This window comes from Notolepis coatsorum, assembly GCF_963971535.1.
Source record: "Notolepis coatsorum genome assembly, chromosome: 3".
Classification (NCBI taxonomy): Eukaryota; Metazoa; Chordata; class Actinopteri; order Aulopiformes; family Paralepididae; genus Notolepis; species Notolepis coatsorum.
Window position 1 is genome coordinate 178,682,853 of NC_140167.1, and position 16,235 is coordinate 178,699,087.

General features: G+C 44.1%; 1 protein-coding gene across 1 annotated transcript in view; it reads right to left on the bottom strand.

Moving 5' to 3' along the window:
* Window positions 1-132: 132 nt before the first annotated feature.
* Window positions 133-16,235, bottom strand: part of neb (nebulin) — a gene marked incomplete at its 5' end in the record, with an annotated part of 147,740 nt that continues 131,637 nt past the window's right edge. Inside the window, 9 exons of the mRNA XM_084311456.1 lie at window positions 133-875; window positions 9,429-9,532; window positions 10,337-10,480; window positions 11,557-11,649; window positions 13,326-13,512; window positions 13,830-13,937; window positions 14,585-14,677; window positions 15,389-15,481; window positions 16,032-16,124. Of these exons, the coding sequence (XP_084167582.1) occupies window positions 702-875; window positions 9,429-9,532; window positions 10,337-10,480; window positions 11,557-11,649; window positions 13,326-13,512; window positions 13,830-13,937; window positions 14,585-14,677; window positions 15,389-15,481; window positions 16,032-16,124 (1,089 nt within the window). The 3' untranslated portion in view covers window positions 133-701. The remainder of the gene's footprint in view (window positions 876-9,428; window positions 9,533-10,336; window positions 10,481-11,556; window positions 11,650-13,325; window positions 13,513-13,829; window positions 13,938-14,584; window positions 14,678-15,388; window positions 15,482-16,031; window positions 16,125-16,235) is intronic.

The following is a 16,235-nucleotide window of genomic DNA, read 5'->3' on the forward strand; positions in this document are numbered from 1 at the left end:
AAATGAAAATCTGTTTCATGGCTAGACCGTGAATGTGATATAAGCAGAGCTGAAGTTGAGGTAGTACTAGAATGTCCAATGGAATAAAGAAAGCGGAACACTGCAGAAGCTTGGTGTGCTTTATTTCCTACTAAACATATTTCCCTTATCCTATACTTTGGTAACTGGAAGAAACAAACGCATGCATGCTAGTGGTCAGCCTTCAGCAAAGGAGGGAAGACTTGTGTCATATTACTTTTCAAGACTGGTTTGATCATGGAGGAGAAAGATGGTAGATGCCTCCTTCAGGTTCTCTTTTCTTTAATCTTGTCTTGTGATGAGTTGCAGTTGATGTCCATCAGTTTAACATTTGGATTACAGATATATATTAAATAAGATGGTTTTGCAATTTACAAAATTGTGGGCTGTTTACCAAAGATTGTATTAATGTTCTAGCAAGACAGTCTTGGAATACTTTTAACATTCAACAAGTATGTCTTTTTTCAGGTTCTTGCATCACATCCATAAGCAAAATAGGCAAATGGTAGACATACATAGGAAACACGGTAGCATGTACGATGGACTCACAATGAAATTACAATACAGTTACAGAGCTAAAAGACTTAAGCGCTAGACGTTGCACCAAACCATAGACCCAGCCGCAGGTGGACCACATCATCTTGCCCTGTGGACGTGTCTCGCGTGGGGCGGGCGCCTTGTCTTTAGACCGCTTCAATGTAGTTGGCAGGCAGCATGCCAGTCTTGCCACTGCGCTGCACGGTACCGTACATCCATCCCTCATCGATGGACTGCACGTTAACGATGACATCACCTTCCTTGAAGGTCACTTCATCGTTGTCGGCTGCGGCGTAGTCATACATGGCACGCACAGTTTTCTGGGGGGTAAGAACCATAGGAGAGAGATGAGTCCCGGTGGTCCACAGAATAAGTCTTTATTGTTCGATGAGATTCAAGATTGGAACAGAATTAACATGAACAGAAATGTGTTGCTGGTGCATAGCTCACATGGAGATACAATACATATAAAAACATCAAATGCACATAAAAGAACACAGTATTTGTTGGTCATGATGTTCTGAGAGCTGGGTCTGTGTGCAATCTGTGTGATTCCTCCTCACAGATAAGTGACCAAACCAGGACACAATGTTGAAAGTTGGTACAGAGCTTGGTAGACACTTCTCAAGATAATTTTTTTGACACTGAATCCTCTTAAGTAGGCTGCTGGGCCTTATATACAGCCTCTCCAAATAAGAGGGTCTGGTTTATTTCAGTGCCCAGGTATTTGGAACAGGGTACTTGCTCGCACATCTTGGTCATTGACCAAGGCACATCTTCTTAGTCTAATTCATGTTGAGTTTAAGATTGCTCTTTTCAAACCAGAATATCTTTGATCACCTGATGGCAGCCCTCTCCTCAAAGAGAGATCATCTACAGGAGAAAACTGAATGGGGCAAAAAAGGACGTCTAAGCAAGGCTTACCAAAGCTTGTGGGGCATTAGCAAGACTTCAGCCGATCTATAAGTCTACTCTAGGCAATACAGTTTTAGGGCTAAGATTTGACTATAACAGCAATATGTCCTGATGTATGGCTCAGAATGCTGGTGAATGGTAAAAGGAGACATGTCTTCCACAATGGGTGGCTGAGGAAAATCTGCCGCATCTTCTGGCCGTTCAAAATATCAAATAAGGATCTGCACTGCAAAACTGACTGCTATAGTGTGGTACTTGACCCTGCCGGTGGCTCGGATGGCTATAGGACACACACTCAGAAAGAATGGACCAGGACAGGACGGCATTAAGATGGACACCACCTGGAAAGTAAAAGCCTGGACAGCCAAAACAAACACCTGGGCCCTCATTCATCAATGTGTGCGTAGAACATGTTCTATTTCCACACGTAAGCACAGAATGTAGAACCAGTGTACGCACAGGGAAGTCGGGATTCATCACACGTGCGTACGCAGGTTCTACGCACACCTGTCATGATGAATATGACTTTGATCCTACGTTTGAGCTCGTGCACGCGATGGATCTCCCGTCAATTTTCTACCTGCTGCATATGATTTCTAGAGGCATACTACAATCTATTTTGATGTCAGTATTGGGTAGCCTATATAAACAATAATACGAGAGCATATACAAGAACAATGAATCACACTGCATGTATGATGTAGCCTGCCTTTCAATACATGAACTTGAATTCCATCATGTTTGTGTGCGGGACTCACAAGGCTGTTGTCACAATGGGTGGTACCGGTACAGTAATAATAACAGTCCACACAATATCACAATCCATGCCATAGCCTATGTTCTATTAGGACATGATCTGTGACGACAAATGTTCTAGAATGTTTGATTAAGATATCATACTCTGACAGCATGCCTATGATCAACAAAAACGCGAACTTGAATCCCATCATATACATAGTCTGTCCACTATCTGGTGTCATTGCAATGCGTTTTCTATTCTTTCTTATACAGTAAAAAGGGGGAAGAACACTATATTCATATGCCTTGTATTCTGCTTACAGCTTCGAAATTCCACTTGTTTCGTTTAACGTAAAGCCTTTTAAATATAATCAAAATGTTCCCGTGTTTCTGCGGTCTGTGCGCAAAATAATAACGAGTTGAGCTTTATGATTTATGATGAATTGAAAATGGGGGACCCTGATGTAAACAAGACGAAAGTCTTTCTCTGGTCTGCATCCCCTTAACAATTGTATGTACTGAGCTGTACTGTACCCATTCTGCAATCTGTTAATAAACTTTTCAATCAATCAATCAATCAAGCTACGCGGAGCACAGTCAGTCAGTCAGTAGCCTACACCCCGTATATTCTGATAACGCTATATAAACCATGCTGCATTCATTCTGAGAGAAAGATCTATTATTCCAAATGCTATTTATAGGGTTTTGACCATAATTACACTACTGTTGCTATTTTACAATGAACTATAATGAATTACGGTTCATACAGAACTTCTGTATGAACCGTAATTCATTATAGTTCATTGTAAAATAGCAACAGTAGTGTAATTATGGTCAAAACCCTATAAATAGCATTTGGAATAATAGATCTTTCTCTCAGAATGAATGCAGCATGGTTTATATAGCGTTATCGAACCTATATGAATTGAAAATGGGGGACCCTGATGGAAACAAGACAAACGTCTTTCTCAGGTCTGCATCCCCTTAACAATTGTATGTATTGAGCCGTACTGTATTGTACCCATTCTGCAATCTGTTAAATAAAGTTTTCATTCATTCATTCATTCATCGGAATACACGGGGTGTAGGCTACTGACTGACTGCGCTCCGCCAGTGTTATTATGCACAGAAGCTCATTTCCTTGTTGTAATAATATATTCTACCACTGGGCGTCAGCTAAGTGTGCTCTGACCTGTGCGTACACGTAAGCACGGAGTCAAGTTCAAGTTGAAATTGATGAATCCCACTCTTTGCTTAGAAATGATCGTACGCACAGGGTAAGCACAAATCTGTGCGTAAGACACGTTGATGAATGAGGGCCCTGATGTAGAACAGACAAGCTGAGATGAATGAATCTTACATGGGGCAAGGCACAGAGAGTAGCTAAGAGGACTGAACCACTTATCAAACCACACAGTCAGTTCGGCAACATACTGTAGTTCACATATGTGTGGACTGAACATTGGTCAGGCGAGCTACCAGAGCCATATCATCTGCATGTCTTACTGTTGTCCTATTCTCTGAATGTACTGTCTTGCCCTGCTGTGCCTTTTTGTATTTTTGTATTTTATATTATGACATATGCTTTGATTGTACAGCACTTTGGTTAGCTCTTGAGTTCTTAAACGTGCTTTATAAATAAATGACTTGACTTGACTTGCATACTTCACTAAGGTGAGGCAGTGGTTTTAACTTTCAACAGAGGAACCACAACATGATTAACTGAACTGTAAGTAAAGGCTACTGTTACTTGTTTTTCCTCCTCAATGTGATAAAGATCTCACTTTATAAAAGCCAGAGAAACGGTTCTCAGGAGTCCAGAGCAAATCAGACACAGACGCCTCTCTCTTTGTGCCGCTGGCATACTTCATTCTCCACTGCCAGACCATAAAACAGCTCACTCACACAGAGCCACACCACACTATCATTGTCAACAACTAATGATCTATCATAATCCTTTGCAACGTTTCACATCCGGCTTCAACATGGACGGTCGCATTTTACGTAGCTCCCGTAACCAACGCAACAGAGCAACAACAACAAAAAAGTACTTTGCGCATTTTCTACTTTCCCTCCTGTGGATTATGGATTTGTACCTGAATTCACAACTCAAGCAGCAACTCCAGACAGAAGTGGAGGGTAGCGAAAACGTAAATCAACAGTCCCATTGCGACTTCTACTTGTTAACGGGCACGGAGAGGAAACATCCAGCCTTCGGAGCCACGGCGATCCACGCAGTACTTACTGCAAATCCGGAACGAAAGAAATTACCCCCGGCAGGCAAGTGTAATAAGAGATCAATGTTTTTATTATATCTGCTCATGTCGGGTGACATACATCAGAACCCTGGTCCCGTAATGACACGGAACCAGAGACTACAGCAAGAAGCGATGGAGGTTCCCATTGCGACCAACAGCATCAACAACGCAACCTGTGGCTACATCCACAGCGCGGGCGGCGAAGCTCCCCCAATGACGCCACAGCAGACGAGCACACGTGAGGCAGTGACGAGAGGAGGTGAACCGAGGGTCGAAACCATGACGACCATCTCGACGCGGGATGTAAACATCTCGACGCCCGATAGCCGGCTAGCTAGCAGAGCTAACAACGAAAACAACCAGGAACGAGTCCTTTGTTGTTCCAGCACGGCGCGGGACCCGACCCCCCCCTCCCCACTTCTTTGTTGTTCCAGCACGGCGCGGGACCCGACCCCCCCCTCCCCCCTTCCCACCCACAACAACACAGAGGAACAGATCACAAACGGACAATACTTCGAACCTGCCAACATCAATGAAATAACCAACGCCAATGGACTGAACATTTTTCACATTAACATTAACAGCTTAAAAAACAAATTGGATGAAATCAAACAAATATTCATAAATGGTAAGGCAAACATACTGTGCTTCTCAGAAACTAAGCTCGACGATTCTGTAAAAGATCCAGAGATAGAGATTGAGAACTACTCAATAATCAGGAATGATAGGAACAAACATGGAGGTGGTGTCTGTATGTACATACACAAGGACACCAAATTCATCAACAGAAATTACCTGAATCATAAATCAATTGAAACTGTATGGGTGGAAATCCTATTCGAAAGGGCGAAATCCCTACTGGTTGGCACAGTCTACAGGCCGCCAGATCATAGTGGCTTTTATGATACACTGGATGGGTGTTTAGCTGGAGTTGAGGATGTAGACAAAATTCTTATTGGAGACTGGAACACGGATATGGAACGAAAAGATGCACCCGTCTTCAAGGCCTTCAGTAGGTTTTGTGATCTGCATGGCCTCAGCCAGCTAATCACCCAACCCACACGTGTATGTGAATCAACTCAGACTACCATTGACCTCATTCTGACCTCCGACAAGTCCAAGATCTCAAATAAAGGGGTTATAGCATGTGGGTTAAGTGATCATTATATGATATTCTGTACCCGAAAAAAACTAAAACAAAAGGCTGGCTGCCACAAAACAGTCACATCTAGAGACCTCAAAACCTACTCTAGCGAGGCCTTCAACCTTGAACTGGAGAGTCTGGACTGGTCAGATGAACTCAATGGTACACTGGTTGACGAAACATGGCTAGGTTTCAAAACCAAATTCTCAGCAATACTAAACGACATGGCCCCCCTAAGAACCACCAGGGTAAAAAATCGCGCTGAGCCGTGGATGCACTCCGAAATACTGGCCGCTATGAAAACCAGAGACAAAAAATGCTCTGAGTTTCGTAAAAGTCAGTCAAAGCTTACTAAAAGCACGAGCAGTGAACTCCAAGCCCACGTGACTGAACTCAAACTAGAAAGAAACAGACTAAGAAACGACGTAAACTCCATGATCAAAACTGCAAAAAAGAATTTCATCAATGACAAAACTGAGGAAAACAAAAACAAACCACGTGAACTTTGGAAATTACTCAATAATCAACTAGGATGCAGTAAAAAACTTAAAACCAGATTCTCAAACATAAACATAAAAACGGACAACACGCTCATCACAGACAAGCTGGATGTAGCCAATTACTTAAACATTTTCTTCACAAACATAGCCACAACACTGGTAAACAAACTACCCTCCCACTCAGGGCTTTATTGGGTAGAACACATAGTAGCTTACTACAAAAACCTAGGGGTCCGCAAGGACGACTTCAAGCTGGAAATGGTAACAACAGATGAGGTACTCAATAAACTGAGCGCCCTCCAACCTAACAAGGCCACTGGCCATGACAACATCCCCTCCAAATTCCTCAGAGACTCAGCAGCCGCCATCACACCAATCATCACACACATAATAAACCTCTCCATAAAACAGGGACACGTCCCCAAGGACTTCAAAATTGCGAGGGTGACCCCTCTGCACAAAAAGGGCAGCAAATTAGACCCAGGCAACTACCGCCCTGTTTCTATTCTCACCTCCATCTCGAAAGTCATGGAAAAAATAGTCTACGAACAGGTCGAAAAGTACCTAGCGGAAAAAAATCTAATCTACGAATTCCAATCTGGCTTCAGAACATCCCACTCCACTGACACATGCCTTCTCTATTTGAATGACCACATCAAACAAGAGGTGGACGCAGGCAAATACTGCGGCATGGTCATGCTGGACCTACAAAAGGCCTTTGACACGGTCAATCACTCCATTCTGATTGACAAGCTAAAAGCAATTGGTTTTGATAGTCTATCAGTGAGCTGGATGCAATCCTACCTTGAGGGGAGGGAACAGATGGTGGAGGTAAACGGTACTCTATCCCCCCCCCTCACAGTGAGCTGTGGTGTTCCACAAGGAAGCATACTAGGACCGCTACTGTTCCTAATTTATGCAAATGACATGTCGTCAGCTTGTGACTGCAACTTGTTCCTGTTTGCGGACGACTCAGCCCTGCTGGTCTCTGACAAGAACAAGTTACAGGTTGAAAAAACCCTCAGCTCGGAACTAGGCAGAATCTGCATATGGCTCGCTGATAACAAACTATCATTACACATGGGCAAAACAGAGTCCATTCTCTTCGGTTCAAATAACAAACTCAGCAAGACCGACGGCTTCTCAGTTACAGTGGGTGACAATATTGTCACAAGGAAAGATGAAATTACCTACCTGGCTAATCTCTCCTGTGACAAAATGGCATCCAATGTAATAAAAAAAGTCAACCAACGAACTCGATTCTTGTACCGGATCTCCTCTCTGGTAAACAAGAACACCCTGAAGTCTCTGGCAGGAGCACTCATTCAGGGGTACTACGACTATGCTTGCACCTCATGGTACCAAAGCACCTCAAAGGCGCTAAAAACAAAATTACAAACATCTCAAAACAAACTGGTCAGACTACTGCTTGACCTTACTCCTAGAACCCACCTCACCCCTGCCCACTTTGACAACCTAGGATGGCTTAGAGTAGACGACAGAGTACAACAACTTGCAATGGGCCTGGTCTACAAGATACACTACACGACCAAGGTACCCATGTACATGTCAAAATACTTCCCAAAGGTCAGTGAATACCACGATCACAACACCAGAGGGAGCTCCACAAATCATGTTAAACCCAGATTCGGCTCAAATAAGGGACTAAACACGTTTCGCAATTATGCCACATCAATGTGGAACGCCCTACCCAAAGCTGTAAAGGAATGTGGATCACTACCCACTTTCAAAACCTCTCTCAAGGGACACCTACGGGAGACTGCAATTCAACACTGGCCCCTGTAAATATCCTAACCCAACCCCCTCCAATGTACAGTCATTTACCTAGTATGGTTTTGTCAATAGTTCAATGTACAATTGTGTTTGTTTGTACAGTGTCTCCTCCCCCCCCCCCTCAATGTACAGTGTTACTTGTTTATACAGTGTGCCCCCCGCCCCCCCCAACCACCTCCAATGTAAATTACCCAGTATGGTTGTCAATATCCCAATGTACCCAACCCCCCCCACCCAACCTCCTCCAATGTACAGTTTCTACGTCAAATGTATATACTCCCTTTTCTTGACTCCTTCTGTATCACAAAAAGTACTGTATTTGCAAATCTGGTATGTCATAAATGTATAGATGTAGCAGTACTGACTATCTGTATGTCATGTATGTCATATATGTCTATATGAATTGAAAATGGGGGACCCTGATGGAAACAAGACAAACGTCTTTCTCAGGTCTGCATCCCCTTAACAATTGTATGTATTGAGCCGTACTGTATTGTACCCATTCTGCAATCTGTTAAATAAAGTTTTCATTCATTCATTCATTCATCCCGCCCTGGATTCCATGACAATGACCTTTGTGCTTAGTTGGCACTGTTCAGTTAATTTTGAGAACCTCAGGCCAGTATGCGTGCTAAATTGCACTAAATTCATTCCAAACTTTAACAGTACATTTGAATTAGTTGTGTGTGTGTGTGGTACTGACCCCAGGCCTGTGTAATGTGTGTGTAGTACTGACCCCAGGCCTGTGTAATGTGTGTGTAGTACTGACCCCAGGCCTGTGTAATGTGTGTGTAGTACTGACCCCAAGCCTGTGTAATGTGTGTGTAGTACTGACCCCAGGCCTGTGTAATGTGTGTGTAGTACTGACCCCAAGCCTGTGTAATGTGTGTGTAGTACTGACCCCAAGCCTGTGTAATGTGTGTGTAGTACTGACCCCAGGCCTGTGTAATGTGTGTGTAGTACTGACCCCAGGCCTGTGTAATGTGTGTGTAGTACTGACCCCAGGCCTGTGTAATGTGTGTGTAGTACTGACCCCAGGCCTGTGTAATGTGTGTGTAGTACTGACCCCAAGCCTGTGTAATGTGTGTGTAGTACTGACCCCAGGCCTGTGTAATGTGTGTGTAGTACTGACCCCAAGCCTGTGTAATGTGTGTGTAGTACTGACCCCAAGCCTGTGTAATGTGTGTAGTACTGACCCCAAGCCTGTGTAATGTGTGTGTAGTACTGACCCCAGGCCTGTGTAATGTGTGTGTAGTACTGACCCCAGGCCTGTGTAATGTGTGTGTAGTACTGACCCCAGGCCTATGTAATGTGTGTGTAGTACTGACCCCAGGCCTATGTAATGTGTGTGTAGTACTGACCCCAGGCCTGTGTAATGTGTGTAGTACTGACCCCAGGCCTGTGTAATGTGTGTGTAGTACTGACCCCAGGCCTGTGTAATGTGTGTGTAGTACTGACCCCAGGCCTATGTAATGTGTGTGTAGTACTGACCCCAGGCCTATGTAATGTGTGTGTAGTACTCACCCCAGTGGTGGAGGGGTGGGAGGGGACGGAGGAGACAGTGGTCTGCTGGGTGGCCACTGATGATGACCTCTGCTGCAGCTCCACAGTCTTAGTTTGGTGGTAGCCTACAGACAGGAGAAATCACACACAACCACTGTTAGTCAAGGCAAGGCAAGAGGATATGTTGACATAATGGAATATGTCCACACATTTAACATCAGGGGAGAGCGTTACTCATCTACTTCCCCCAGCTAGATTTCCCTGCCTGTCTGGGGATTCAAACAGACAACTCTAGTCACAAGCCTGCTTCTCTAACCTAGACTCTATGGCAGTGGTTCTCAACAGCCTGTTAGAATCACAAAACGTCAAGGTATATTATTATTATAATGTAATTATTAAACTACATAAATAACATAGCAGTTAATATCAGTGTTATATCAATATAATAATAATAATAATACTCTTTTTACTTTCTATAAATGTCACATCAACTGTCAGTTTGCTTTGAATGGGGAAAAGGAAATAAAGAAATGATGAAGGATTTTTGCTTTGTAAATACGTATATGAGGATTACGACAATGGTAGTTTGAGTCACTTTCATGCTTCTTAGAGGTCAAAATGGAATAAGATGCACTAACTAAATTGGAAGAAGCACTGCTCTAGGAGTCTAGGGGGTAGGAAGGATCCAGAAGCCTGAGGTGTTAGCACCGTAAGGCCAAGGCTTGTGTGTGAACCAACACCAAGCTTTGGCTCAGCCCCTGCCTCGCTCATGACTGTGGACAAGAGGCTATTGAGAGGTCTTTGAGAGAGATACAATGCAAGGCAAGGACATGACCCATAGTGTAGGATTGCATGTATGCTATTTTTTATATCACAAAACATCATGTGAACTATATATAATATGTGTTGCATCCATGATGAGGCCTTACCCATAGTAGAGGCACCGAAGCCGTTGCTATAGAGGGACATGTGGTGGTCAACATCCTGGGACACTTCATCAGACTTCTCATCACCCGCACCACTCATGACGCTGGTAGAGCGGGAGTGCTCCTTGCTACGCCGCTGGGCTTGGACTGGCATGACAACATCAAAGGGACAATATTAATTGTAGAATCAATATAGGTTTTCTTGGTAAAAGCAACCTTGGGGTTGGGGACACCTGATATGAAGACCGGGTCCCTAGAAAAGTCCTAATCAAGCAAAATGACTATTGAACTGTAAAATGAATGCTAACCACTGACGAGCTCACAAAAGCAGCATGACTTCTTCTTTCTTTCTTAGTTTAGTTTAGTTAATTCTTTTTACCCAGGGACAGTGCACATTAATCAACATCCTCAGTTTCCACATCAATGTAAATGTGCCAGAATTAGTTAATGAGCTAGTTTTCATCTGTAGTCCCCATTTCTGAGGAATGTATGTAAGTATGTAAGGGTTTATTTTTAGGAGGACAGACACAACCAGAATTACAATGACTGTTGTATCAGTGTTTTAGCTAATGTTAGCTACTTTTCAATACCGGTCCTTGGAGCAGATTGGTATATATACATGGGGGTTAGGGGCACTAATCGATTTGCTCAGGGCCACTGGGGCAGTATTGGCACTGTCGGCACCGAGGTTTGAACAAGCAACCCTTTGTTTACAAGACAACCTCCCTACCCAGCCTTCCAACCAGCTGACAAGTTGTTTTTGCACCCTGTCATATATATGTTGGTGTCACAGCATCTTTCTAACCTGAATGTGGGGTCACCTACCAAAAAAGGCTGGGAACCCCTGCAATACATTATCTGAGTGTTGTTGTTTATTTCAATTTTGTTTTGTTTTCATGATGTGGATAAATGGTTTACCAGTATTCATTGTTCGCATTACACTGGACCCCAGAAGGCAAAAGAAAGAAAGGGAGGCCTAAAACGACATGGCGTAGGACTATAGAGAAGGAGCTCCAGCAACACCACCAGAGCTGGGGGACCATAGAGAAGATGGCCAAAGACCGATGCAAGTGGAGAAACTTTGTTGCTGCCCTATGCGCCAGCCGGCGATGGCGTAATGGGGATAAGTAAGTAAGTAAGTAAGTATTCATTGTTCAGGCCTAGAGTGGAGTAGATGTTATTTCCAGTGTGTGTGGTGTTCTACAGTATGTACTGTATCTCACCTGTCATCATGTGCAGACTCCTGGATTGGATGTTGTCCTCAGCAGGATCATAGTCAAACACAGAGCCGGGGTTGGTGCGCCACACACGCAGATCTGAGGACACACCAAGAGCTTGTTACTACAAGACTACAATTCAGAGATGCCGTCTCCCATATCACAGGTTGTCTAGAAATGGTTCTCCCTGACATATCAGAAGAGCAGACGGATCTTTATCAAGGGATGTCACTCTTTCTTTAGCTCATGAACCTTCAGACCCCCAAGTTGTCATATGGCTGGACACAGAGAAGGCATTTAACAGAGTAGAGTGGGACTCTTTATTTGTTACACTTGAAATGTGACATGCTAATGACATGCGGCCAGATTTTTTTTTTTTTTTTTTGATCTTTTTCCCCCTCCATTTTCCTCCGATTTTCTCCCATCCCAATGTTAGTCGTTATGCCAATTCCCAATCCCCTTCCTGGTCGCTGCGCACTTACCCCCCACAGTCGGTCTGGGAGAGTGGAGGCTACCACGTGCTTCCTCCGACACACGTCCAGCCAATCAACCGCTTCTTTTCACCTGGCAGCGCGGATTCTCATTGAGAGGGCGTAGCGTGTGGAAGGATCACACTATCCCACTCAAGTCCTATCCGCGCTTAGCAGGCGCCCCGACCGAACTGTAGGAGTCGCTGTTTACAACGACCCGGACCCACCCCGCCAGCTTCTCCCACCCTCTAATACTGCCAATTGTATTAGTGTGAACGGCCAGCCAAGCTGGTGACAACCCCGGAGCTGTGAGCTGGATTCGAACAGACTAATCTAGCAGACAAACGCAATCTCCGTTACGCCACCTGACCGCCCCTGCGGCCAGACTATTTTAATCTTTCACATAGTACCCGTCAGGGTTGCCATTTGAGTCCTCTTCTGTTCGCTTTGGCGATCAAACCCCTTTCAATTGTGTTACACTCTTCCCCCTTATTCCATCGTATTCGTAGAGAGGGCATGGAACATTGTGTGTCTCTATGCTGATAACCTTTTACTCTCGTGCATTACTGGTACCTGCATTTGTATATATATATAACCGAAAACCACCGCAGTCAAGGGCTAAACAGCATCTGACTTTTTCCTGCATATTTCTTTCTGAAATTCTAACATAGCAGATGCTCAGTCATGTGACAGGCCCAGCTGTCCTAGTGTTAAATGAGAGAAAATCCAGTTTACAATCCGTTTCCCCAGAGAAGTTCTTTACCAGATGGCAGCCATTCCTCACCTCAGCAGGCTACCATAACAACCCTAGTAACTTATTTTCCTCCCTACTGAGCATCTCTTTGCCCCTATTTTTTCTCTTCTTGTTTGTGTACAGTATATGGGTGTTGGTGGGCTAATGTGAGGGGGTGTTTGGGGTGGAATGTATATGTTTGTGTTTTGTTCTGTGTTTGTACCTTAAAAAATAAAACACAATGGCTCGATCACAGAAATAGTCATTGCCATCAGAAAGCACAAGCACCGCTAGTCAGGACACACTGAACGGACAATCAAGGCAACTGAGTGGATTCCAAGAGACGGCAAGAGATCAAGAGACAGGCTGAAGACTAGATGGAGTGACAAGCTCATACGTCACATGGACACTACCTGGGAGCGTACAGCAAGAGACGAACAACTGTGGAACAGCAGTAAAGAGGGGTTCCTCCAAAGACAGTGACAACAACCCTGATGATGAATACATAATCACCTAGGTATGTGTGCGTCCTGTATAGACTGTGTACTACTGTGTGAGCGATGTGATTATACCAGCGATGGTCTCCTGGTCATGCTCCACGGCACGCCTCCTCTCCATCGCCACCACACGTCTCTGGATGCCGCGGTAGTTGATGTCACTGAAATCCATGGTGTTCTTCTTGACGCGCTCGATCACTGGGTCAGAGGCGGTGGGAGTGAAGCAACCCTTGGTCTTCTCAAATTCCTCATGGTATCTCACCTGGTGTACAAGACACAGATGAATGGTTGAAAAGAGGGATCAATTCACTTTTCTCTTGGATGTGTTATTGTAATAGATTAGTATACACTAATCACTACATGTCTGGATGTGTATGTGACAAATACATCTCTTGAATCTATTACCTTGACCATATGCTTTCAACTATACATCTTTTGTTTGTTTTTTACACTCCAGGACCACATTGGAAATATACCAAAGATACTTTTATGATCCATTGCACTCTTGTATGTTAATTTGAATGAAAACTAAACTACTACTAGAAATACAAACCACACAAGTACAAAAAGGAGGCTCACTGCAGAGATGTTGCGCTGGGTCTCCCTGACGCGTCTCATCTCAGGTGTGTCCAGAACGAAGGCAGCCTTGCCCTGGACCTGTCTGCGGAAGCTGTCTGAGTACAGCACCTAGTGGACAGTAAGCAGGAACACACTGTGAGCAGCAGAACCCTTTAACCCTGAAGCCCCCTCTACTGCCTGGAAGTATGCACTTGCATACTTCCCTCAATGCTTACACCTTAGATGGAGGGCACACGCACCCCCTTCAGGTTAAGGCATGGAGAACAGGGATACAGGGCCAGCATCATACAGTAAATATTAGCATCCACAACTAAAAAGACGCAGGGCAGACAAAATTATGACACAACAACACACAGGGCTCCACACAAGAGAAGCTGGGACATTATTGGCACCTTAGACTAATGAATTAGCAGGAAGAGATTTTATAAGAGGGAAAATTAGGGGAAATAAGGATGTGTTCCAGTCCACAGTAGGAGAAGGACAGGAGAACAAGATTAAGAAGAGTAGTCTCAACAGCACGAGAGGTTAGCAATGGTGATGCACAGTACACAAACACAAAACAGCTGGTGGTATTAAATACATTAAGAAAAGAGAGCACTGAGTACAATATAAGAGTTAAAGTTAATATAATTAACTATAGCTACAGAACAAAGGCGTTAGGAAAGGGTTAACTTGGGGGCACTACCGGAGTAGTTCTAAAGGAGAACACGTTCTAGTGGGAGGGAGAACACATTTGTGGTTGGTTCTGAAGGTACCGAGCTAATTTGTTCTTGGTTGCGTTTGGCTCGCTCCATCTCTGGAGTGAACACCATGGGGGTTCCCTTGGCTGAACTGTCCTTATACAACACCTACAGGACAGAAGCACAGCGACCCCAGGGGGGCAATCAGACAACCTGCAACAGACACATCATCTCGACACATAATAGGACTGGTTTCATGGACTGCGGATTAAGCTCAAACTCTGCAAAAAGAAATTACTTCTTTTAGTAAAAAAATAAATAAAGGCACTTTAACATGAGTTTCTAGTTTTAAACTAGGAGTAGGCTTAATCAGTGTCAGCCAGGATCGCAGTGGTAACGTGAACGTACACATTCACTAAACTACAGCAGCAGAAGATTAACAGCGTATGCATCTAAGGGTAGAAGCAAACATTAAGTGAGAATTGACACAGCAGCTGAAGGGGAAGAAAGCTGTGGGTTAAGAAACAAGAAGAGGGCCGTAGGGGAACAGCAATAGAGCTAGAGAGAGAGGTTGAGATGGAGGCAGATGGGTTGATGTTTGGAGATGATTTGGTGATGAAAAGAGGATAGTAAAAATAGAAAAGTGTGACAAAGAAAGTTGCATTAGGGTCAAACTGGTGATAATGACAGCAGGGTCAGAACTCAGGAAGCTGCATTCTGTTCCATTGATAAGAGAAGATGAGATGAGATGAGACAGAGTTGATGGGAGGATGAATGGATGAGGGGTCAGCAAATCGAGAGCTTTTGATGAGGGGTGTTGGTCACTTTCAACAGTTAGGAACACGCAGGGGGGGGGGGGGTTCAGTTCTGTTCCACTACCGAGCTGATGTGCTTCTGGGTCTCCCGGACACGCTTCACCTCTGGGAGGTCCGATATGGCCGTGCCTCGACCCAGCAAGTCCTTGTACTTAATCTATCCAATGGTTGGTTTGGGTGTCCATGTGGAAGACAGACAGAACGGGCATCAGTCAGAGAGGAAAATAAAGAGAGAGAGAGAGAGAGAACACACACGGCACTGCACATGACGACTGAACGGAAAAGCGGCACAGATGAGGAAAAAAATATCTAAGAGCAGATGTTTATAAATATTATATTTAGCAGACATTTTCCTAAGAAATGTATATAGGAAACCTAGACTAAAACGGATTACCATCTCTTCATGTAAAGTAAGTGTAAGTGAATTACACATTTGTATGTTAGAGGAACATCGGAACTCAACTCAACTGTGAGAGGAAGTAGATTAGTATTATCAATACATGATGGGATAGACGTGAGGAGTATAAAGAGTTGTTTAATTTGTTGTTTGGAGTATTGTAACAATAAAGACCATGGGTGGTAGGATAGAGAATGTCTTGACGGAGGGTTTGTGGAGGTTGAGAACGGATGGAGGGTATAGGGGTTGGACAGGAACAAGATGGATACGAGATGTATGGCGGGGTAAACGGGGTCACTCTGTAGAGTACCGTGCTAATGTTCATCTGATTGCGTTTAACTCTCTCCATCTCTGGGGTCTCTGATATTGCTGTTCCTTGTCCCAAATCCCCTTTGTACTGAAGCTTGAAACAAGACAGTAAAATCCAGTCAGAAAGGTGGTAAAACACTACAGCTACAGTCAATGAAGCTTTCTTTTCACACGGTGAGGAAGGAAGGAAATTCATAAAAACAGA